The following is a 26949-nucleotide window of genomic DNA, read 5'->3' as shown; positions in this document are numbered from 1 at the left end:
GTGGTTTGACTACTGGAGATTTCATGTGCCATAATTCTTTCATGAACTTGGATACCAATGAATGAGTGGAGATTGGCCTACCCTCAATTTGAAAATAGTAGGACACTAAGACACTATTAGGTAAATTTTCAAAGGCCCATATGCGTAAAATTTTGGGGTTTATGCTCATAGCCGGGTCTTGCACCATTAGCTGTTGTCCCAGGGAAGCACACGCCAGCAGCCGGCCAGTGCGTGGAAGTTGCTTCTGTCCAATGGAGCAGTAAGTAAAAAAAAAACAAACAACAAAAGTGGGGATAGTTAGGGTAGGGTAAGGAACTGGTGGAGGCCCGATTGCGTCACAGTTCATACTTTACTAAAATTCACCTTCCCTGCGCGCACCGCCTGCACATGCGCGCGGCCATGAGATTTTATAACATGCGCGTGCAGTTTATAAAATCAGCGCATCCATTGCGCGTGCCGGGAGCTGCGCGCACATGGATGCATGCACGCTCATTTTAAAATCAACTGCTAAGTGATCTCACGGATGAAATGCCAAGACCCGAGGAAGGCAAAGTAAGCACTTAAGCAGGCCCTTTGGTTGACATACAATGGGACCATCAAGAGGAGAATCTTTACAATTTAAATTTGTAAGTTCTTCTAGTAAAACTTCTTTCAGGCAGACACTACTATATACGCAACCTCTTTCAGAAAGGAAAGGTGCGCGATTAGCAAGCATTCAATATCAATGCTGTAAGGTTGAGCGAGGGAAGGTTCGGATGATATAGACATCCTTACTTCTGAGTTAGTAAGAATGGAATTGCTTTAAGATGGATCAGAGGAGCACTGGACATCTGTACCAGGTATGCAAACCAAACTTCTCTGGACTACACTAAAGCAATAAGAACTAGTTGGGCCCTGTCCTCAAGGATTTTGCACAGTTCTGGTGATCGATGGATAAGCATACATGAGACCTGAACTCCAGATGAGCAGGAAAGCATCTTCAGCGGATCAGAGTTCAGCAAAATCTTTCCACTTTGTTTTCCTCTGACGCCAAGAAGTCTTTTGCTAGAAGTCCCCATAAACTGAGCAGTCTGTTGTCAACTGATTGTTGTAGGGACCATGTGTGGGCAAAAATACTCTGAGTTGATTTAACATGTTGGAAATACCTGGAAGTTGCTTACAAGACAGTATGACATTTTTACGTCCATTCCCATCTCTTTTTCACTCCTGGCAGACCCCTTTACAGCTTGTTTGTTCCACGCAGAACATGGCTACTTTGTTATCTATGTGAATAAGAAAGCTCTTTCCCCCAGAGAAGATGGTGTAAAAGTTATTTAAGCGTATCAGACTGCTTGCAGCTCTAGGAGGTTGATCTGAAATTCCCTATTAATGACCAAATCCCTTGAATTTGGAAGGGGCCTGAGTGGGCTCCTCATTCTTTTGGGGAAGTATCTGTCGCCAATGCTACTTTGTGAGGAGGCAGCTTAAGCGGTATCCGCTTTGGAGAATCAAGGATTGTAGCCCCAGCAAGATCTTGTTTATGCTCTTTGAGACATTCACAAAGACATTAATTGATACCATTGAAAGCAGAGCCCAAAAGTCAGACTTAATCTGTGTTTAGCAGTCAATATATAAATAAGCATTCAGAGTATGTTTGCTCTGTCTGATGGAAGGAAAGCATTACTCTGCTAGATCTCTTAGTATAATGGATGTTCCATGGTCTGATCATGCACTTACAAGCTTTCTGATAGTCTGGGTCTGATGATGCTAGTAATTTTGCTAAACCATCCCCACAAATCAAGAGATCTTTTATAGATACCTCTAAATTTCAATATGCTCTTTTCCCATTATTGGAATCTCTTAGCCCTAAGGATTTAGATAGGTATTTTTAGACGAGTGGACAGAGCATGTTATCACTGTCCTTAACGACATTGCCCCTGTTAAGCAGCTACCTTCCATTAGAAAAAAACCTCAGCCCTGGCTCACTCCCTCTGATTTCTTTGCGAAAACTCTTGAGAAGTGAGCGAATCTGGTCTAACACACCATCGTCAATAAATGCAGCTAATTATAGAGCGCTATTAAATAAATATCAGACAAACTCTTAGTTCAAAAAAAGATTACTATTCAGAAAAAATTAAAGAATTTGAAAATAATCCCAAAGCATTATTTTGTCTAGTGCACAATCCTACTCATGATCATAACAGATCTTTTCCTGAATCTCTTTCTGCTGACTCTTCTTTGAAATTTTTCTCTCTAAAGCTAGAAAACTTGAGTTTGACTTTTAATGTCGTCACACCTTGCTTTCACGAAACCACTTCCTTCTGTCCTCCTATATGGATGACATTTGATGCTGTTTCCTCTGCTAAAATTGTTTCTCAATTGAATAACGTAAACTGTCCCATAACTAATGTGCCTATCTCGGTGTTTAATGCTATTAAAGATATCCTTGTTTCATCTCTTACATACATCATCAACAAGTCGTTGAACACTGGGTCTATTCCTAACGGTTTAAAGAAAGCATTAGTTAAGCTTTTACTGAAAAAAAACTCACCTTGATGCTGCTGAAGCAGCCAATTATCGACCTCTCTCGTCTCTGCCCTTTGTTTCAAAGATCATTGAATGCGTAGTCTTACAACAACTTACTGACTTTCTAGAAGATAATGAAATTCTAAACCCATATCAGTTCGGATTTCGGCATGCAATGAGCACTGAATTACTATTAATCTTCTTGACTGACACTATTAAACGTGGCCTCGACAGTGGTCACCAATATCTTTTGGTGTCTCTGGACATATCATCAGCCTTTGATACGGTCGATCACAAGATTTCGCTTTTCTGCCTTTGCGATTGTGGCATTGCTGGTCCTGTTCTACTGTGGTTTTCTGACTGACTATCTTAAAGACCATACTCAGTCAATTAAATTTAAATCAGCAATCTGAAGTTCATCATTTAAAATCTGGTGTTCAACAAGGCTCTCCCTTATCCACCATGCTTTTCAATGTTTATCTTGCTCCCATCACTAAACTTTTGGCAAGCATCACTGATTGATTTAAAATCTATGCTGATGATATTCAGTTTATCATCAAAGTACAAACTCCCTGGCAAAATACTTTAGATCATCTTCAGATCTGTGTCATCTATAAACAATGGTTGCACCAGAACAAATTATCACTTAATACTGCGAAAACTGGTTCTTGCTGATACATAGATCTACCCACCAAAATGACAATTATTCTTGATAATTTGACCTTTTCACTGAACAATCCCATCAAAAGTCTTGGCATCATTCGATGCAACTTTATCATTTCAGTCTCAAATTAAATCAGTTATTAAAACAAGTTTTTACAAATTACGTTTAATTGCTGGACTACATCACTTGTTACATAATTCCGATTTTCACACCATTGTATGTGCATTCATCTTTCCTCATGTAGACTACTGTAACAGTCTACTATTAGGCTTACCAAGGAATTCTCTTAAGCAGTTATAATTGTTATTAAATTCAGCTGCCAGCTTGTATCGAATGCAAAATGCTATGATCATATTACCCCAATTCTGAATAGCCTGAAAAGGTTACTCATTCATGAACGCATTTGGTATAAAATTGCTATGACCACCTTTAAATTGCTGAGCCCTGACTCTCCATTTTGGTCCAATGCTCTCTTAAGGATTTATAAGCCAACCCGGGATTTAAGATCATCCCAACGTAGACTATTAGACATTCCATCTGTTTGTCTTGCCCGTTTGACTACAACCAGAGAAACCTCATTTTTGGTAGCAGCCTCTTCTTTATGGAACTCACTGCCATATGATCTCTGTCTTCAAGATAATATAAAAAAATTCAGACTCCAATTGAACCTCTTCCTCCTGCAGCAGGACTATGGCTAGCCACTGCCGATAGGGGTCTGATAAGGTGACTTGTCTATATGACAATTCTAAAAATATCACAGACTCCTTCTGAAGAACCCTCGATCGTACTATTGCCCATGTTTATTCTGTGCTGTTGTCGGTTGGTCCTTACTTTTATGTCTTTTTATTGTGTATGTTGTCATCAATTTTAATTTTATGCTTGTTTTACTGTAAATCGCTTAGGCCTATTTTGTGTTAAGCGATTAGAAAGTTTTAATAAACACAAAATAGGGAATCTATCCATGTTCCTATGAATTTTATTCTCTGGGTGGGAACTAAGATTGATTTTTTTCGAAGTTCACCAGGAAACCTAATGACTTGAGGCACTGAATTGACTTCTACAGTAAGGCAAGAACCACTTCCTGTGAAGCTGCCATCATGGTATGGGAAGATCTGGATGCCCTGAAGACAGCAGTGTGCTGCTGCTACTACAGCTAGGCATTTGCGGAAGATCCTCAGTGCCATTGTACAAAGAGCTGTACTTGGTACAGGTAATGAGAAGAGTCCATCACAAACCATAGGTAAAGCCAGTGGAAGGAATGGATGGGGGCAGGAGCATAATCATCCTTCAAATCTAGTGAGGTCATTTTAGTAATTTCTCCCAGAGCAATTTCTTGTTCAGACTTCTTAAAATCCAGGATGGGTTTCAATCTCCTGGTTTTCTTGGGGATAAGGCAGCAGCAAGAGTAGAACCCCTGGCCATGCTGATGGGATGGAACAAGTCTATTGCTTGTTGACTAGGAAGAGACTACTTCCAGGCAGAGTTGAGCTGCACTAGACCAATCCGGATTGAAGGCCGGGCAACAAGGAAGGGTGGAAGGTTAGGAGAATCACAAGTGGTATCCAGACCCCACAATTTTGAGCACCCAGCCATCTTTAGTAGTCTTGTGCCATTCCCTCCAGAGGTAGGGCTGGATCCTCCCTCCTACTGGAGGATGATTATCAATATTTGGCCCTGGCTTAGGTTAGGTGTGTTGTGCTGCTTTAGGTTGACTGCATTCTCACAGTTGTCTCCGGGCTAGAAGCTACTGCAGCAGTACAGGCTGTACTCTGACCTATGAAACTGCTAGCAGGGGCAACTCAGGTAACTATGGCCTTTTAAAAGCTTAGCATAGCTTGCATTAAATAGACTGTTTTGAGCCAGTCTATTTCACACTGTTTCTTTTTCATTTAGGGAACAGTTAGACCTAAAAAACTTATCTCCAAAGAGGCAGGAATGTTCACTAGCGTATCGTGCACATCATCCTGCAACCAAGCCATACTCCTGTCAAGGCCAATGGAGAGTGGACAGTCACATCAAACGTTTTGTAGATGGACTGAATAAGATGGCATATACACTTTTCCACACCTACAAATGGTTGTCGATATACAGAGGCAGTGTCACATAACAGAAGAAAAGTTTTCACTTTTTACATACAAACATTGTCCAGTAACCTGGGATCCTTCCCCAGTGGAGTGTTAAAAGAGCAAAGAGAAAATATTGTTAAAAGCAACTCCACTATTACTGACTGATGAATTAGTTATACTACTCCTTATCCCGGAGATTTTTGTACTCTGTCCTTGAGATCCAATTTCCTTGCTACTGAGGTACAGGAAATTGGGTTCTCCTAAATTCTTGCTTGTAACTCCCGCAGAATATCATGAATTGGAATGGTGGTTGTTTCAAATAAGGTCTTTAGATTTTGAAGACCACCATAGACTTTCCTTGAGGATCCTTCTCTTTTCAAACACTGACGCCGAGAAATGTCCCCAACTTGTCCAGAAATCTGGAGAGAAATCCTGACAGAGAATTGTTTCAGAGGCTCAGGTAGGGGATCAAAACGTATTCCCATCAAAACCACTTCAGATCCAAGAGGAGTGTGAACATTAACCCAGGGCCCCAAGGATTAATTAAGAGATCAAAAAAGGGTGAACCCTGGTGAGCCTCCTCAAACTGGCTGGACCCTGCTGCAAGCAAATGCCTGAGACTAGAACCATACCATGGGAGATCTGATGGAGTGTCTGCTCTAACTGGGGAAGTTGGGACTCCTTCTCATGGGAGTAAGTCTTCCTGCATCAATGGTGCCAGGGCTGGAGGAAGGTGGATTGGCTGCATCAACGATGTCCATCGATTCTTTAAAGCACCAAATGCACTGCCAGCTCCACAGAGCGTTTCTTCTTCTTAGGTTTTAGTTTCCTAGACCCCAGGACCCAGTCTATTCCGCCATCGGGAGAGATATTTTAGAAGAACTCCTGCTCAACGCTATACCTGGGCAGCATGAAAACATCGCACTCCTGAAGGAGGATCACCTGCAGCTCCTTCTTACGCAGTTTCTCCATCTTCCAGGCCCTGGATTTTTAATGACCGCAGAGACATGTGGCCACAATGGTAGTAATTTGCCTGGTTGTGTTCTGGTCCAAGGCAACTATAACATGTCATTTCATATTCATCCATAATGGACATTTCTCAACTGCATATATAATCATCGACACTCCTGTGTGCTTTTGGGTATTCTGACATTGTAAAAAAAAATTTTTTTTTTTTACTAACACTGAAAATGCTGTTTGGGGAGCTGCTAAGGTAACAATATAATCAAAATGGTATTGAAAAATGACTAGCAGGAAAAGATTTCCTGGAGAGAAAAAAAGTATACATTTGTGGTGTGGCTCAGACAAAAAAAAAAAAAAGACAGAGGAATCTCATGAGGTAATACCCATGCAGGAATTCCCACACACTCAGTGGAACATAAGCTCTATAAGCTTTCCGTGAAGGATTCATTCAGCACTATCAGATGTCACCATGACATCTGGTTCACAGTTACATATGGTTCACAGTTACATTTAATTGAGTTTATGAAAGTTCTCTTTAATAGTTTTCCTGTATACTTGTGTTAATGTATTCTGCCTTGAGGCGACTGTTTTAATGTATTTCCGCCCTGGAGGCGACTGTTCAGTTCCTTGTAAACCGGTGCGATATGTATTCTTTACAGGAACATCGGTATATAAAAATTAAAAATAAATAAATGACATGGCTAGTTTAGCTCTGCTTATCACCACAACATCATATTCTAATAACATACGCTAGGGGTTGTGCATTTGTTGGGTCATTCATTTTGGCGTTATGCATATACTTCACGGGCTTAGAGTGTGCATGTAAAACAGATCATACCCATGTATTTTCCATAATGGGTTATGCACATACTATCCGTTTTACACAAGTACTATAAGTCTTTAGGTATGCGCATACCGCTGAAACAAATGATCTAACGAAATGCACATCTCTAATATACACTGACCTCAATATACACAATTTTTCTCTTTTAAGGAACAGGAGATGATGTTGGTATCAGCAAGAACTCTACAATTCTGACTCACCAGGTAAAGTAAAAACATTCACATTTTGTCTTTTTAAAATTTTGCTTGGGGATTTTTGTTTGCTTTTCTTTATTTTTTTCTCCCTTCTAGCCTCTCAGATGCTGGCAGCAGTACTGGCTTCTCCTGGGCCAGATGGTTAACTCCTCTTTCAGCCAAGGTCATACCACAACAGCAGCAGCTCCTCCTCTTCCAGACCATTTTGCTGCAACAGATGGAGATGGTTTTTCCTGTGCCTGACATAGTGAAGGGAGCTTCACGCAGACCAATATCAAGGGCCAATTATTTATTATACTACAATCAAATATATTATAAAACAATATTTGAAAAGAAATGCATTGTATGATTCCAATATTTACAAAATTGAGGCAAAATAAAACAAAAACCTCATTCCATGCCCCAATCAATTGCTCCTCTAAGGGGAACAGGGGAATTATAAAAAAAAAAAAAAAAAAACAAAACACACCCACAGGAAAAAAAAAATTCACATACCAAGCTAAACATACCGCAAAAGCTCTATTACCTAGCATGCAAGGGGAGTAAACTATACCGGTTATCTGAGTTTTTCAATCAAGTACTTTTCATGGAAGGGCAGGGAAAAATAGTCCACATTTTCCAACTTTATACTGTATTTACTGAAATCCAACAATTATTGGTAAAGGCAGCATTTCTCAACTGGTCCATGAACTGGCACCAGACCACAGAATGACAGTGACTGCAAGAGAATGAAGAGGAAGCAAGACTTGCCCTGAAGCTGCACATATTACACTGCACCCTGCCACAGAGACTTTTCCTAACCCTACAGACCTTTTTTTTTTTCTAGTTTGAGCCAGTCCCAAGACCCCCTTTCCAGGAGAACAGCAACTGTGCTACATTTTAATAGAAAATGTCAGTTAAAAACAGGATTTATAAGAAAAGAAATCCTGAAAAGCTTATAATAAACATTTCTATAGCCCTACACGACATACACAGTGCTGTACAAACATACAAAAAGTCAGTCCCCGCTCAATAGAACTTACAATCTAATAAAACAAACATACAGGACAAGAGACTTAGGGTTTAAAGCAAGACAATGGTTAAAAAGAAAAGGAAGTTAGTTAACAAGACTAAAAGCAGATAATCTGACAAAAGATTTAAAAGTAGTTTCAAAAAGGTGGGTCTTTAGATGGGATTTAAACATGGCACAGTGCCCAACTGGCTGACCAATTGGCACAAGAGTGAAAGAGGAAGCTGATAAGTGATGTTAGGGAGGCCCCCAGCTGTGATGGACAGCAAGGCAGGCTCAGAGAATTTAGTCTACTCTTCACATATTCATTTTCCTTTGAATCTATTTATCTCCTGAAAAAGTTACTGCTGGATAGTACCAGGATATCAAGTTCAAAACATGTAATTATTCTGACAAACTTTTGTAAATATTGGTGAAAAATAAGGTAGGGAAAAAAAGTCACTAATGCACCTCAAACTTTCCAAATTCACATACAAGTCCAATGCAAGAGATTTTAATAAACCATTCTATTTATAAAATGCAGTTAGATACTCGTGGCAATGAAAACAACACACATTGGGAAATTATGGCACCAGGAGGAATTAGATTGTTGACACTATAATACTCCCTTTCATATTTAACTATACAATATCAAAAAATGCTGTTACGGACCATATTACTACTTAATGGATGTGTATGAACACTTTCATATAAATGATTCAGTTATGTTGGTTAGGTGATATATTGTTCAGTAAGCATGTACAAGTAAATCTGGACAAATGTTTTGCTGATAATGAAGACAGTGCACATACAGGCTATTATAGCAGGAACAAATTATTAGATGTGGTATCTTATCAGAAAACCTTATTGATGAAAGAAGCGTTAAGGCAAAGAAAATATTTTTATTCAAAAAAATCAAACACTGTTAAGTCATACTGCACAGATTGCGGTGAGTTTCAGGAAGTATTAGCTTGTTTAAAAATGTTTCAGATCCTTTCATATTTTTACCTTTCATAGGTAAACTCAAGGAGTTTAACTTTCAAACAGCTGCACACCTACATATACGCATGTGTACATAGCACCTGAAAATCTCCTGTATTTTATAATCTGCACATATATGATATACGCAGGTTATAAAATACATGTAAATGTTTCCTGCAACATCCACGTGCATATTTACTACACTTATCTGGACAAGTTCTGATTTATCTAAGTAACAGCAAAGCAAAGTAGCGCTTTTAAAAAGCAGCTGGATAAAAACGCTTACAGGCCGATACGGGCTTGAGAACAGACGCCGGCAAAATTGAGCGTCAGCTGTCAAACCCGTTGACAGCCGCCGCTGTCAAAAAGGAGGCGCTAGGGACGCGCTAGTGTCCCTAGCGCCTCCTTTTGCCCGGATCTACCGCCGGACCTAATTTAAATACTGCATCGCGCGCACCGGCGAGAGCGGGCATTCGCCCGCTCTCCCACGGACTTTACTGTATCGGCCTGTTAGTCGGATAAATCGGAATGTGTCCAAATAAGTGTCACTTGCGAGATGTATCCTACTAAGTAGCAGCAGAGGCCCTAATTAGCCAGGTAAATTGGAATTTATCCAGATAAAGTAATGCACAACGGCTATACCTACATATTTTTACATCTAACTTTAAAAATATAGGCATGGAGATTTTACTTACATATTTTACGCGCATTTACCTCCCCCTCCCCATAAGTCAGGTTTTGTGTGTGTAAGTCGGGAGTTTTGTTTTGTTTTTTATTTTTAACATGCATAGGGCAATGAAATTACCAGTTTTATCAGTTAGTCTACCAGTTTGCCCAGTCCATCTGCTCTTCAGCTTCAACCTCCCCCCATATCACGCAGACCCCCACCCCATTTCACTTTGAAGACACTTACAATCACTTACTCCAGAAGCAGAGCAGGTGTAAACTTACATACATAAATGTAGGCTCTGCCTTGCCACGCTGCTGGACCTCCCCCCTCTTTTTTTTTTTTTTTAACCACCATACATGCCCTTGTGTGTGTATGTTAAGGTTTATAAAATAGCATATATATGAGTTTATACTATTTACACATGTACATACTGATACATGTTCAAGTTCTGGAAATTCACCTGGGTGTGCCTAAACACAAATAGTAAATTAACATCTCATGATACCAAAGCAAGATTAACTCCTTTAAAAATCACTACACACTGTGTACTAGCAGCAGTTAAGATGACATGGGGAATACCAATACCCACCCTTCTTATATACTTATGTGGAAATAAAAATATCAAAAAAAGTGATCTCTTTTTATTGGAGTAATTTAATACACTTCTCGGCTAGCTTTTGGGATCTGTACTCTATTATAATTTTGATCTGTGAATCATTTGTATATTCAGGCAATATCATTCCTTGCTTTTACCTAATCATTCTGTTTTGACCTGATAGATATACAGCTTCCAAAAACTAATTGAGAAATGTATTAAGATGGTGCATTCAATTAAACTGGAGTCTCTTTTCTGAATGACCCTGTAGATAAATTAGGTGATATATTTTAATATTTTACTAACACAGGCCCCAGTGTAATAAGGTGCGTAAAACTGCACACAAACGAGGACTCCTCCACGAGACTGCATGTTAATCAAGGCATTAGCTATTAATTGCCAATGTAGAGAGTTGCATAAGTAACTCCTGCTTTCTTAACACTGGAAATTTACACCTGATCAGAGGCTAGTAAAGTTTCTGAGGCTGTTAGTTTATGGGACTCCACCTGGAGTTATAGCATAAGAAATGCCAGAGTTGGTCATACCAAAAGGACAAATCAAGCCTAGCATCCTTTCAGACACTGGTCAATCCAGGTCAGAACTCAATAGGATCTTAAGAATAGGTCCAACCCTTCTTGCTCATAACAAGAGATAAGCTGTGATTTTCCCAAGTCTATATAGCTGATAGTGGTTTATGGACTTTAAAGAGTTTATTTTCACCACCTCCTCTGCAAAAAAAAATTCCAGTTTAATTGTACATGGACTGAAAAAAGAAACTCCAATCTTGCTTCATATGCACCAAGCATGCTTTTTTAAACTCCCGATGAATTAGCATACAGTTTCAGGAGTTTACTTTTTTTTTTCATATCTTATTATATTGGGGCTACAAAAACCACACTACTTGTTACTTGTGATATTTTTTAAGCAGTTATATATTATTACCTTGCTCCCTTGGACACAAAGTCATTTGCAAAACTATCAAATTAACATACTAGATCTTATTGATCTATATAGTGCCTATGATACCAATAATACAGTTGTTCCCAGACTGTGAACAAAATTTAAAAAAAAAAACATTTAGTAACTAAAGTGTCATTTTTTTCTGTTGCACAAAGTAAATACTGGTACTTGCCAATAGAACTTTTAAAAGACTTCAGTTGGAAGATGCATCATCTTACTAATGCTTTGTCATACTGCAGTACTTAACTATTAACATAATTACTGAAAAGAGGTTCCAGTTTTAATACATACAATTAAACTGGAGTCTCTTTTCTGAATAACCCTGTAGATAATTAGTAAAATATGAAAAGCAGGAAGTACTGAGCATTAATTAATCCGGGCATGGAAGGTTCCCACAAATAAGTTCAAAATTGCTTAACTCATCAGAATTGAATTATCATCTGAAAACAGTTATGTTTGGAGTTAAAAATAGAGGAAAAAAGTGATGGAAAATGTATACATTTATGTGCACAAATATTTTAGGACAGAACCCAAAGTTCTAAGGAAGCTTTTCTTCTACTACATGAATTTTCTATTAAAAAAATATTATTTTGCCCCAGCCTGTATAGATCCTCAAACCACAGCATTTTAAAACTATAAAAAAAAAACTGCATATCATTCTATTGCCTACATACCACTACAGTTTTGTGAAAAATATTTCACAAGATGTGATACAAATTATTAGCCTTAAAAAAAAACAAAAAAAAAAACTGGTAGTCTAAATACAAAACTATTGTAAAAACTTTGTCCTGTCCATGGAATAGCACCTTGCTTGGGTCACCCCTCTTCTGATATTCTGATATGATACCCCTCTTCAGAACTCAGGAAAATCTAAAAACCTTCAGAAAAGATCTAAAAACATGGATGTTCAACAAAGCATACCAACTCACCCAATGAACACCACAACGCCAACCCCCTTCCAATCTAACCGGAAGAAAAAATGAAACTCAACACAACTATGTATTTTAACTAAGAAGTGAAACGTAAAACTGAACAATAACTAACTTGTATATGATACCTCTATGTTAACAACATTTTTTAACCTTTTTGAAACCCTTGTTATCCCCTTAACCTTGAAACCTTTGTTTTTTTTGTAAACCGTTATGATGGCGAAACCGAATGACGGTATATAAAACTCGATAAATAAATAAATATTTTTTAAAATCCTGACTTTTCAGAATCCCTGCAGTCCTGTTTATCAGCCTGACCTAGCTGCCAACCAAGGCTTCTCCTATGGCCTGCTCAAAACTTAGTCGTTTTAAGTTTACCTTGAGCCAACTTCTGTCAAAATAAGGTATTTAGCGCAAGAAGGACCCAAATGCATGAGACAGGTATCACACCCTCAAACAGATATACACAAAGCAAGCAGGGAGTAAGTACCACAGAAGCTCTTTAATAACCCCCTCTCTGACCACAGACATTCCCACAAATACTGTTACCCACACCTGCCTATTCGCCTCTGGCATCCCTCAGACCTGAATATATTTTAGGCTGGCATAAAGCTAGCCTAGTACTGTCACACCTGAGCAGTTCTCATTACGTCTATTGAAAGTAATAGTCATACTTTAAAAAAAAAAATGTTGTGTGAAAATTAAGAAAAACAAAAGAACAAAAGTGTCTTCCCTCTTCCAGTTAATAGCCAAAATTTCTTACCAAACTTCCCCTATTCTTAACTTTACTGTGCAACAGCTGCTTTAAAGAGCAAGTGCCACTTTTTTGTGAATCACTTTGAATTGGACTATAAAATTCCCTCATTCAAAAAAAAGAATACTACAATAAATAGCAATACATCATAAAATCCATACATTATAACAATATACAACAATAAATAATGGTGACGGGGTGTGGTTGGGTCTTGGGCTCCTTCTCCTGTTAAAAGCTCTTAAATCCACAGAAGCAGCATTTTGTTGTATGGCTGGCTGTTCGCTGTTTTATCATTGACAAAATACAGCATCTTCAATAAATTCAATTTCATGTAGTCAACATTTTTCTCATTATTCCCACAAACAGCAACAGCACTGATCTCTGGGTCCACTCTTTAATGATACCATAGATCATTTACTCCATAAAATTAACTCACAAAACTAATGAAATCTCATTAGCTAGCATTCCAATTCTCACAGCCAGGTAAGTCTCCTTAAGTCATCCGGTAGCCCTTGCTGTAATAGTCCCCAAATCTTATAAAACATGAGCTCTAAAGGCTCTAACCATTCTAAGAGAAATGCAGGACTTGTATTCTTCAAAGTTATATTATCAGTAACTTTATATTAAAAGAACTGCATTGTTCAATTTGATGTTCTTCTAGGGAGATGTTTAGTTGGCACGTACGTTTTAAAAGCAGTTTTGGTATATCCTAACACCTATAATAGCCTAGCCAATAATCACATCTCTCACATCCTCACGTTGCTTTCAATCCATTTTATACCCTCCAAAACTACTTTCGCACCTCACATTTGATACATTTTCTACATCCCTGCAAATCATTTTTCATATATATAGCTTTTACCTTCTCCAACACAACATACATTCTTGGTATTATGAATATCTAGGACCAGAACCAGAGAAATAAGAAAATACAGGCAGTATTACCCAGCAAGTATGATGTACTCACACTAACAGTATTGCTATATATACGTAGTTAATTCTCAAAATCGCACAAGCAACTATACACATAATTCTAAATAAATTCAGTCATATTCCTTCATGCCACACACACCCCTGCCTACAGTTAACCACTTTTTTTTCCCAGTTATACACAATGTTACAAAAAACATGTTATAAGTATTCACACAGAAGCAATAAAATCAGAAGGGGGGGGGGGGGGCTGGACCACACTTTGTAAACTCAAGAACAAATAGAAGAAAGCAGACACACTCTTATAGTCCCTACTATGGGTATCCATGCTTCCTTATATTTGTAAGAATTCACACTACACTAGAAACAAACATTTAAAGAAAGAACGCTCAACTTAAGAACAGATTAAGGTTGAGGTTAAGAGTGATGAATGTGGCAAGGGAGATATGGCTTAACCCAGAGGTGGATAAACTACAGAATGAGGGAAATTTCCAACCAGCCCAGACTGGTACACAAGATTCGACAAAGAGCATGTCCCATCAGCCGGCTGGAACTGAGGTTATCACTGGCCCTCCAGGGGACTTCTCTCAGTACAGTTTTTGAACCTGAGGGTGGGGAGAGCAGACGTAAACATTCCTCAGACTTCCAGACTGAAGCGGGGGGGGGGGGGGGGGGGGGGGGGGGGGGGGAGGGAGAAGACAACTCCCTACTCAGACAGTCATCTGCCCCCCCCCCCCCCATCAGACTTTACCCACGTGGCTTAGTTTCTTTATTCTTCTAGGTGGGTGGGAGTGGCAGTGTGAGGGTTTTATTCCTGTAGCACAACAACTGATCTTTAAGAAAGAGTCCAAAAACCTTCTCTGCTTCTCCCTTCATTGCTGCTTTTTCTATGAACCTTGTTTTATTAACCTCATGTCCTGTATTTCCTATTCTTGTGCTGTAATAATACTTCATAAAGCCTACATTTACATCTATAACTTTCAAGCAGATATCTGTATACAAGAAACACTGAATTACTTATATAAATTGTTAGAACGACACATGTTCTAACAAACTAGTACTGAAGTGTCACTTTTTCAGGAAAAAAAAAAGTGACTCATCCTTAAAATTCATAATCACTTTCAAAATTAAACAAAAAAAACCTATAGATTTTGAAAGGTATGGGTAATACTGAGGGACGTGGTACAATCAACACTCATTAAATGGAGCCCATTTAAGGAGAAATGTCTTACCTGTTAATTTCCTTTCCTTCTGCTACACCAGTCCAGAACCTATGGGTATATCCTCCCATCCAGCCCAAATGCAGGCAGACTTCTACATTTTTTTTTTAAATGACGACATCACTAGAACATGTTTATGTGATGTTTAGAACCAATTCAACTAGTTTACTACTGTCAAAGCTAAAAATTTCAATTAAAATATATCAAAAAATGTAAATAAGCTTCTAAATTTCGATCTTGCCACAGCCTAAAAGCTGAAACTAAAACAATTAAATGATTGAAAACACCATTCTTACTTGAAGGAAGTAAACTCCAAATGCAAAAAGCAGTAAATCTGAAACAAAAAATTTTGAGTAGAAATACAAACTTAAAAATATAAAGGGCGGGGTTCTGGACTGGTGTAGAGAAGGAAAGGAAATTAACAGGTAAGAATTTCTCCTTCCTCTACCTTCTGCTCCACCAGCCCTGAACCTATGGAAAATACCAAATCCCATCTAGGGGTGGGTGGATGACAAACCCACTTTCAATACAGAAGAACCAAAAATGGTATCTTGTCTAGCCAGAAGATCCAACCTATAATGTTTGGCAAATGTCCCCAAAAAAATCCATGTTGGCACTTTACATATCTCCAATGGATTTACTGAACATCTTTCAGCCCACGACAATGCTTATGCTCTTATTGAATGGGTCTTAATTATATTAGGTCCCATTATACCCTGCAGCAAGTAAGCTGAAGAAATAGCATTCTTTAACCATCTATCAACTGAAGTCTTTGAAGCAGATTCTCCCTTTCGTGGACCACAAAATAAAAAAACAAACCTCTCCGACTTTCAAAAAACCTTAAGTCTTCTCAAAATAAATTTTTAAGCATCTCCCAACATCCAAAAATCTTAAAGAATCTAGATACTCCTTACACTCCCTCTTGTTAAAAGAAGGTAAAACAATACACTGATTCATATGAAAAGAAGATACAACTTAGGTAAAAAAGAAAGGACTGGTCTCAGAATGAAAATTGTTTGTAAACCACAAAAAAGGGGATTACCATGACAAGGCCTGCAATTCTGAAATTTGCACTGCAGAGGTAACAATTAAAACAATCTTTTTGGTTGCAGTTAAGTCCTTAATTGAAGATTCTCCCAAAGGCTCAAAAGGGGGATTTAGTTAACGCTTGAAAAACTAAATTTAAACTCGAATGAGGAAAAACAGATCTAGCTGCTGGACGTAAATGCTTCACTCCACTTAGGAAACGGGAAATATCCCTATGGGAAGAAATCAAACTACCATTAATTCTCCCCCAAAAACATGAAATGGCAACTATTTGAACCTTCAAAAAGTTGAAAGATACACCTTTATCCAAAACACACTGCAAAAAGGAGAGAATATCTCCTATTTGGCCTTTCATGGTGATAACTACTACTTCAAACAAAAAAACCTCAAAGATACACCAAACTCTTATATAAGAAAGCGAAGTGGAACTTTTTCTAGCATGCAACATTGTAGCAATGAGAGTGTGAACAACATCACTTTGCTAATCTTGCCCTCTCAATAGCCAAGCCGTAAGCAAGAATGGAGTTGGATCCTCCATCTCTACAGGACCCTGATGTACAAGACCCTTGGTTGATCTACTAATCTCCTTAGATCTGCATATCATGGTCTTCTTGGCCAACTGAAAGCTACTAGCACCACCAATACCTTTCTCTATTTTCTAAGACTAGAGCTATTAAAGGCCATGGGGAAAACAGATACAGAAGACAGTATCCTCTGTTGCAAAGCATCTACTCCTTCGCTATTCAAATCTCTGTGGCGACTGAAAAACCTTCTTACTTTCTTGTTCTGATTGGAAGCCATTAGATGTATTTGATGAGGCCCCCACCTCTGCACTATCCCATTCTCCTGGATCTTTTAATGTTCAGACTTAGATAATTTGCTTGGACATTGACCTGGCTTGCTATGTGTTGAGCTGTCAGCTGCAACAGATGATTCTTGGCCCAAGCAAATAACAGGTCTGTCTCCTCCAAAACACCTTTATTGCATGTTCCTCCCTGCTTGCTTATATATGCCACTGCTGTTGCACTGTCACATAACACCTTCACTGCTTTTCCTTGAAGTAGAGGCTGAAAATGTAGTAGAGCCAACCTGATAGCCCTGGTCTTTAAATGATGTACTGACCATTCTGTCTCATTCTGACACCAAAGTCTCTGTAATGAGCTCCCCAACCTAACAGACTGGCATCTGTTGTCAAAAGCTCCCAAACTGGAGTCTCTAAAGGCACTCCCTTCTTTAAATTTAGCAACTGCATCCACCAAATCTAGTCAGACAAAGGAAGCCACACCTGATAACCCTGACTCTGAAGATTCCATCTTGAAAAAGCAAAATCTGCAGAGGTCTCATGTGTGCTCTTGCCCAAGGCACTAACTCTACAGTAGAGGCCATTAAACCTAAAAGCGGAAGGTAACGCCAAGCAGTCAGAGCTCACTGTACTGAAAAACCCTTCATCTGGGCACAAAGCTTTAAAATTCTCTTCTACGGCAGATAAACCATGCCAGCTGCAGAGTCGAAAACTGCCCCTAGATTTCTAATTTCGATAAAGCCAACAACTTGGTTTAACCTTATCCTCGGGAAATCTCTGAACCTTTTGGTCTCCCAAATTCTTTATTAAACGATCCAATTCCTCTCAAAAAGGTATTTACCTTTGAAAGGTCAACGAGAGTAGATTTTGATAAAGAGTCATCAGACCGATTTCTTAACCAAAGATGATGTCTGGCTCCCACAGAAAGAGCCAAAGATCTAGCCGAGATTCTGATTATATCATATAAAGTATCAGATAATTAGGTTGTAGCAGACTCTAGTTTTGCTGAGTTAACTACCTCAGATAACTGCTGAATCCAATGAAGCAGGGATCTGGCAACATAACTTGCACAAACTGCTCTCTGTACATCAAAGGAACCTGCAGAAAAAAAAGAAGATTCTTAATAACTGCCTCTAACTTCCTATCCTGAGCATCACAAAAGGAAAGCACCTCCTTCCACGGGAATAGTGGTCCTTCCTAGCAAGAGCTGCGACTGTCATATCAACCTTAGGCTGTTGGAAAAGACAATCCAATACCTTAAAAAGGTAATGGATATAATCTATTAACAATTCTCTGTCTTGTATCCCGCCTCAGGAAATTCTCACTCAGCCATGATCATAGCTTCAATTTCTGGGTGAATAGGAAAAGAAGAAGCAGCTATACGCGTGCCCCTCAGAATTAGATCCCAATCTGGGACCACTTCATCTTTTTCCCCCTCAAGGCGCAACATAGCAGAGACCTGCAAAATAAATGCAGAAATCTCTTCTTTATGGACTAACAATCTGTTCCTCCTCATCCTCTACTAACTGAATCTCACCCTCTTCCAGAGATTCAAGATTGTTCCTCCATTCTCATCCTCCATACCTAAATATGGAGGGCAATCCAAATCCAGAGAAAAAGATTCAGCTTCCACTAAATCTAACCTCTTTCTCTTTTGAGATCTAAAGCTCAGCTTAAGAAAAATCACTTTGTACCTGTTCTGCATCATCCTGTAAAGCATGAAATGCCAGATGTAAAATTTTGAAAAATTCCAGAGAAAATGCAACTGTGCTGCTAGCAGGCGCTTCCTATTTAGGATCAGTTAAAAAAAAATAAAAATCTAGCCCCAGAACTAACCTGGGTGGTCCCTGAAAAACTGAGATCTCCCTTTGATGACATTCCCAGCGGGTCAACTAAAATGGCCGTCGCATCTGAATCAGCCATTAGAACAACTGCTGCCAACGGTTCTACAGTAACAGAAGATCATGGCTTCTGTTTACCCACAGCAGCTTCAAGCGACATTAACTTTTTAACGGACGTCAAAGCCTTAAGCAATTCTGGCGATTCAGTTTCATTGCACCCAGCTTAACGAGCTGTTGGACGTGTATCCATAACCCCCAATGCAATAAGGAGATCAGTGCATCCAAACTAGTGCCTAGCTAATAGCGCTCATCACATGGAAATTCCATGTAGATGATGCTATTAGCCGGAAATGCAATTACTGCTCGCCCAACGCACCCTTGTTAATGCGACAAATTTAACGCTAGCCCCAGAGCCTTGCCATGCATCAAGGACTTACAAAAAAAACAAAAATTTCTGCTTTCTGTAGTGCCTCCTACTTAGTATCGTGACAATACTAAGACAGAGAAACAGAAAAATGTAGTTTGACAAAATTAAAAAGGGAAAAAAAAAAATTCTGGGAGTACAGAATACACGCTCCAACCATGTATACTGTGCCATAGCAGGATAAAACTGATGCTCGTATTGAGCAACCATTTTCCTAACCCCGCAAACAGCCACATTCCTGGGCTCCCGATGCCAAGGACATGCTAGGGACACAATTTTCCCTAGCGTTTCTTTTTTAGCATGGCAGCTCATTTACCTATTGCATCGGGCGCTCGAGAGGTGAATGTGCACACGTTAAACAGGCGCCCAGTTTGAATGCACTTTTTTTTTTTGGAATGCGCACCTTACTGCATCGGTTCCTCAGCCTAAAGAAGACAGAGGCTGGAAGGGGAAAATGGAGGTGGTGCTGTGTGCTCTGCACAGAAGTGGGGCCCAGCTATCCATGCTGCCCATTAATTATCACACTCCAGGGATCATGCTCTATCTAGCAAGAGAAGATATGCATGATTGCATAAGTTTTTAGAAAGGAACATCTACACAGTTAGAGTCACAGTTTCTTACTGCTGTGATTTATTGAGAATGGAGCCAGAGAGCTGGTCTGGACCTAAGTATTTTATTATTATTTATCCACAATTTTATTTTATTTTTGCTCTCGGTTTGTTATGGTTCCTTGTTTCAAAATGTTTTTCTGAATGTTGTAATTGCTAATGTTCATTGTTTAATGTATCGCCTCCCAGCGAAAGTTCTGTTCCATTGTAAACCGGTGTGATCTATATTCTTTATAGGAATATCGGTATATAAAAATTCAAAATAAATAAATAAATAAATAAAGTACCTAGAGGTGGCGATTCTTCTGTAGCATACCTGATTAGGTTGGATGGCGCACTGGATCAGAAGGTATGCTTTCCATACACATTCCGCAACACTGCTCTTTCACAAAAGCAGTGGCTTACAAATTTAAAGTCCAAGACCAGAAGCTGGGTGATTTTGATAAACTGGTAGCACAGGGAAGCCAGCTTTCTACACTACCATCATTGAAGACAACAGGGCTCTCCATAACAAAACTAAACTGGAGAATGCCAAACAAATAGGAACCTGCATCTTTTAAATTTCTCAAAATCAAGGTTCTTTTCACAAGAACTTTTAAGAAGTTCTTGCTAGAAAATTTAGAAACCCCCCCAGATTAATTACCACCTAGTTTCAAACAGGCCGCTACAATATCGGCACACGTTAACAGGAACTCATGATTGAGCGCCCGCTGCCTTAACGCACACTGATCCACCTTTCCCGGGCACCTGATTTAATATGTAAAATCGGGTGCCGCAGCAAAAAGGAGGTACTAGGGGAAATTGCACGCCCCTAGTGCCTCCTCAGCAGTGGGCGCCTGGGAGAGGTGGCTGTCAGGTTAGGAAAATGGATGCTCAGTAATTGAGCTTCCCTTTTCCTATCCTCACTGTCAGTACCTTTATTTGGGGATTTGGGGGGGGGGCAGGGGGGGAGGACATTTCTAATTTAGCGCGTCCCTAGCGCCTCTTTTTGGACAGGAGCGGCAGCTGTCAGCGGGTTTGACAGCCGACGCTCAATTTTGCAGGCGTCTGTTCTCAAGCCCGCTGACAGCCACGGGCTCGGAAACCGGACGCCAGCAAAATTGAGCGTCCGGTTTTCGGCCTGACTTAATATCGCTATGATATTAAGTCGGAGGGTGCACAGAAAAGCAGTTTTTACTGCTTTTCTGTGCACTTTCCCGATGCTGGCAGAAACTAGTGCCTACGTTTGGGTAGGCACTAATTTCTTAGAGTAAAATGTGCGGCTTGGCTGCACATTTTACTTTCTGTATCCCGCGCACATACCTAATAGGGCCATCAACATGCATTTGCATGTTGAGGGCGCTATTAGGTGCCGCGGGTTGGACGCGCGTTTTCCTCCCCTTACTGAATAAGGGGTAAGGGAAAACGTGCGTCCAAGAGCAGGCTAACAGTGCGCTCCGTTGGAGCGCACTGTACTGTATCGGCCTGTTAAGTAGGAATGAAAATCTTACAATGGATAGTTAGATCTGCTTTGTTAGAGACAGCTAAAGAAGAGATCAGCATGCATGCACCTTGTTGGTAAGCATTACTCAAACTTTTTCATAGAAAGATTTTTGGGGTACTGGTACTGATTTTATCTTACAAGCATTCATGCAAATGTTTAGTAAAATTTAAGGGAAACAAGTATGTATCTTTCGATCCAATCCAATTAACTGATTCTCTTTCTGATAAGGATTCTAGGAATGACTGAACATAAGCTTTCTGATTCTCCTTGAGCCTCATCTTCTCTGCTTGTATTGGGTCAATGGAAGAAGTTTTATATTGTAGACATTAAAACACACAAGTTAGATTACAGTTTAATATAGACTATTTTTCTTTCAAAATTCTTTTTGAATGATTTGCTCTCCTTTACCCGAGGGCTGATCTTTCCTCGATTCTTTTTAAATGTTTCTGTGTAGGTGGGAGGGGGCCCCATTTTGAACCATGTATGTATTTTTTTCTGTTTTGTTCTTGTATGTCTGGACTACAAAAGTAAAATAAAATCATTTTCTGCATAGTTAGCCACAGATACAAAAACCGGGATTCAAGTTAAACACATTTCCTCATGTCATGAAAGACAGTGGTCATCATCAGATGTGATCATAATCACTGCAAACACTGAATCACCTAATCCATTTTCATTAAGGCATAACTGGCAATCAAAAGCAGTAATATTTAATTAGTAAACAGAACAAATAAGACTTAGAAATGATAATGCAGAATGTATCAACTACAAAGTCTCAATGGGATACTGACATCAGCACAGAAGTACTTTAAAACACTAGCATTGAGGTAAATGTCAATGTATAAGTTAGTGAACATTAATCTCGTATTATACCCTCAAATTTGTTATGAACACTAAATTTTAAGAGCAAATTTATTTTCACCAAGTAAGATGAAAATAAATTAGTAAGAGTCCATATTTTCAAAATATGTATCTTGTACCTGGTTTTCTCCCATTATGCATATATGAAAATGTTAAGAGCTGATTAAAAACCAAAACTTCAAAGTGAATTCATAAGTACATCTATATACAGGGGAAATATCAAATCAGCCAATATGAATTTTTTTATATTTGAATCTCATCTGTCAGCAGAAAAGTTTAAAATGAGACTTTAGGGAATAGTAACCAAAAGGTGCAGAGTGTAATTCCTGCACTACTCATACTTTCATGAATAAAAAGATCTGGAATTTGATCTTAACCCCTTGATTATGTATTGTTTACCACCATAGTTTGTTTTATACATCACACGTTTTGATGACAGAAACAGAACTTTAACATACAAACTTAAAGTGCCTACAAATAATAAAATATTTTGGTTTTACATCAAACATTTAAATATTCTAGAAATAAAGCCATCCATTTCAGGAATCAACAGGTTTTAATCCATTCATGAAACATTCCATCATGCCCATTCTGAAATGGCTCCTCCTCCCTTTTCGATTTTGATCACTCTTAATACAACTTCTAGGATAATCCCAAATGATCCCTAAAGTATCACAGATGAAAAAACTAGTACAGTATGATTAGTAACTATATTATCAATAATAAGATATAAATTTGACCAGGTTTCCACAACCCTTCAAAGTGGTCCCTTTAAATTTTCAATCACTTGACCAAAACGTCATTTTCTTCTCAGCTCTCCAATGTGTCATGTACATGTCACCATCACATCCCCCATAGTTTTCCCTCTTTACTGTAGCAGTATGCAATTATAAAGAAATATTCAGCAAAATACCAAATAGCAAAAATCCTCTGTTTAAAGGGCAACTTTTAAAACTTCTTAGCTGCAAAGGGGCAATTCTTAATAAGCTGGCCTTTATCCATACCGAACCTATTTAAAAATTAAATCATAGAGAGATGTGCTAATAGCTACAGAACCCACTACAAACCAAAGTTATTTCCCCCTACAGTTTTATTTATCTTTGTTTGTTAATTGCTTTACAGATTTTAAAAAATCATCAAAAGCAATGTTTTAGATGATGAATTGTGGGGGGAAAAAAATTCAGGTTTTCAGAATCAATATTCCATTCATTTAATATCACCAAAAGATTCAAATTACAGTCTCTTTGGTTTCAATATATATTTTCCTTCTGAGGGGGCTTCATCTTATGACCCATGTATAGGGCCACTAGGACCCACAAGGCAAAACACATTGTGTTATGCAATCTGATTTTTTCTAATAATTATATAATACAACTTTTCACAGACTAAGTACAGTTCACGTTTTCTACCTGAGCTATATATTTAAATAGGAAGAGAAAAATCTCTCACATGAAAATATTCCATCCTGAACTTTCACATTTTGTTCACTTCTTGGCTGACGTATATAAGATGACTACAGCACATAAAGTATTTCAACCAATATTACATCAGTGTAAGCTATCTACCTGCAATACTCTTTTTGATCTGGAGAAAAATATACCTCCCCCTTAAATGCCATAACTGATGCTGAAAATACTCCCGCAGTGCATGACTCGGTACAAAACAGACATTTTCAAAACTAAATAAGACAGATGTCAAAGTTCTCCGTCCTTTCCCCCCCACGCAAAAGCGCGATCCAATGTCGATTTTTTTAATTTTTAAATGTGCACCTAATTAAAAATGGCGAGCGAGTTTCGCGTGGTTCAATTCGCTCAATACAATGAAAAGGCTCGTCTGGCAACTCCGCGCCGCTCCGGAGCATCAACACGAGCGGCCTCTTAGGCCTCCCCAAAACACAGGCCATCAATTCCCTACCATCCTACTCTTTAAAAAGGAAAAAAAAAAGGGGGGGGCATAACAACAATAATAATAACATTGAAAGACTGGGGGAGGGAGTCGGGTTGCGAGATCGCCCACTCCCAAATTCCCTCGGAGGCTCTTTAACCATTCGCAAAACCGGCCTGCTGCGCCTGGCCCCAGTATGTAAGGTTAGGCCAGAAATAACTCTGCATCTCCGAGAAGATCGAAATAAGCCGGTTAACGACGTATTACGAGCCCCCTCCCCTCGCATCCTACGTCTGATTCCAAGCTTTCGTGTTGTACTGAAATTTTATTTTCCAGGAGGGAAGACAGAGGAGGGGGGGGGGGGGCTACTTTGAAAATAAATGGTTGCCAGCCGCTGCCCCTCCCCCAATATAAAAAAAAGACGTTTTGCAACGTCACTGAGCTCCACTATATCTACAGTAACCGATGTTTATTTTAAAAAGAAAACATTAAAAGTTAACGGGAGGAGGATGTTTTAAGAATTTTTTTGTTTGTTTGGGTTTTTTTTGTTGGGTTTTTTTTTTTACACAAAAGATCAGTGAGGGAGAAAAGCGCAGGCACCTCCTTTAATCTCATACGACACACGAGGAAAATTAGCCGAGCCAAAAGAAAAAGCCGCAGCGACTTCTTGTTTACTTTCCAACTCCCACCCGCCCGGCTGGAGAAATCAGCTCGGGCAGGCCCAGACCACAGGGAACATTAACAGCATCTTCTCATACCACCCGATACAATAGAATATGGAGGGTGAAGAGGAGGAGTGGGGGGCAGGGAAGGCCTTTTTTTCCTTACCTTCCATCTCCATGTCCTCGGGTTCGCTCAGCTGCTGCTCCCCCGGCTTCTGGTGGTGGTGGTGGTGGTGCTGCTGCTGCTGTTGCTGCTGCTGGTGATGATGGTTCATGTCGTCGGGCTCGGTTTCCGTGGCCTCGGCCTTGCCTACTCGCTGCGCCGGCGGAGGGAGGTGCTGCTGCTGCTGCTGGTCCGGGAGAGAGGTGGGGGAGAGGAGCCTCGGCGGGGCCTCTGCAGCAGCCTCGGCCTTTCCCACCTGCAGTCCCGGCAGCGATGGCGGCGGCGGCAGGAGCTGGAGAGCGGGGGAGAGGGAGGAGGCGGAGGCCGGCGGCAGGGACACGCGCACGTATTTGCTCGCTATTCGCCCAATCTCGGCGCCGAGTGTGGGGGGCAGGCGAAGGGTTCGGCGGCTTTCCCTCCCCTGGCCGTCCGCCGCCGCAACCGAACGGGGCGGGAGGGGGGGGGAGCGGAGAGCAGGGAGCTCGCCAACCTCCAACCGCGAGGCCGTGTGGGTTGCGGGAGGAGGAGGAGGAGGGGGGAGGGGGAAATGGGAGCGACAGAAAAAAAAAATAGGTAGGAAAAAAAAGTAAACAATCTCCCACCCCCACAAAAATAAGAGGAAGATCCGCGACTACTAACCGTTGGGGGAATGACCACCCCCTCCCCCCTGACCGGACAGGCAAAAAGAGCTGGGCGTACCTGGTCCCCTGTCCTATTTACCCCCCTTCCCGTCGCGCTCTCTGTTTCTTACCGCCGGCTCTGTACCGCGGGCAGAGCAAGCCTACCAGGCGCTGCTGAGGAGATAAAGGAGGAACCGCCGTCGCCCCGGCTCTCTCCCCCGCCAGACTGACAGGCACAAGCAGACCGGCCCTCGGCTCACTCGCTCCCCATCTGTCGCTGCTTCAATAAAGTGCCTCCCTCCCGGGGGGGGGGGATTTTTTTTTTTTAATTTTTTATTTTAGCAAAGGGGGAGCAGGATTCTCTATTGCTCGCTAGCGACGAGGGGAGGGCAGGCGTGTTACTCTTTTTCCCCCCTCCCTCACGGCCTGCGCGTCCTTCCCGTGCTTGTGCTCTTCCAGCACAGCCGCCTCTCTCTCTCTGCTTTTGCCTGTTCCCTTCAGCCTCTATCTGGAGACGCCAAGGCTCCTCAAAATGGCGGCTCCGTGAAATGTCACATCCGCATGGGCACCTCGGCGCGGCCAACAGCGGCGGTGGATAGCAGCGCCAAGAAAGCAGAAAGGGAGGGGTTTGGCCCGGATCATGGCTCCGGCAGACCTATCGCGTCCTGCGGCTCCGCCAGTCCAGGCATTGAGAGGGCGGAGGGAAACGGACGGAGGGGGAAGAGTGGAAATGCCCGGAGCCGTGTGATGGATGTTCTGCTGGCTGATGGTGGGGTGGGGGATGAGCAGGGGAGTGCACCTGTCCTGTCGCGGGTCCGAGGAAAGCTTTTGCTTTGTGACCACTACAGATGCACGAAAAGAAAATGGTTGCACTCTTATCTTTTTTTTTTTATTATTATCTTTTTCAGAAACTTGACCTAGTCATCGAGAACCTTTACAACCAACCTTCCCTTGTTCGGGAAGAAGAGCAGATAGTACTTGTATACCACAGAAAAAGTAGTTGAAGTAATTTCTCTGTTTTTAGGATAGCCACAGAGAGATTTGTTTCATAGTTGACATATTCTGTTCCAATATTTCAAAAAGCTGTGATTGATCTTTTCCCAAACAAGCCTAACCTGTCCAAAAATGAGGCTGACCATGGTGAAATTCGATGAGACTTCGAGCTGTGAAGCCTAAGGTTCAAAGCCCACATTCGACTCTCCCTACACTTTATATATCTATAGATATACATTACACCTCCTTTCATCCTCATCAAAAAGAGCAGCACCCTTATTTTAACTGAGTCTACTTT

At 40.4% G+C, this 26949-nt stretch overlaps 1 protein-coding gene across 3 annotated transcripts in view; it reads right to left on the bottom strand.

The window, feature by feature from the left end:
* USP7 (ubiquitin specific peptidase 7) overlaps positions 1-26241 on the bottom strand; it is a 216274-nt gene extending 190033 nt beyond the window's left edge. The window contains exon 1 of one of the 3 annotated variants that reach the window (XM_029577287.1): positions 25042-26241. In XM_029577287.1, coding sequence (XP_029433147.1) covers positions 25042-25150 — 109 coding nt within the window. In that variant the 5' untranslated portion in view covers positions 25151-26241. The remainder of the gene's footprint in view (positions 1-25041) is intronic. The other 2 variants (XM_029577286.1, XM_029577288.1) reach the window with 2 other exon arrangements.
* Positions 26242-26949: the final 708 nt, after the last annotated feature.

This window comes from Rhinatrema bivittatum, chromosome 14, assembly GCF_901001135.1.
Source record: "Rhinatrema bivittatum chromosome 14, aRhiBiv1.1, whole genome shotgun sequence".
In the NCBI taxonomy this organism is placed as follows: Eukaryota; Metazoa; Chordata; class Amphibia; order Gymnophiona; family Rhinatrematidae; genus Rhinatrema; species Rhinatrema bivittatum.
The sequence above is the reverse complement of the archived record's forward strand: the minus strand, read 5'-3'. Positions and strand labels throughout refer to the sequence as shown.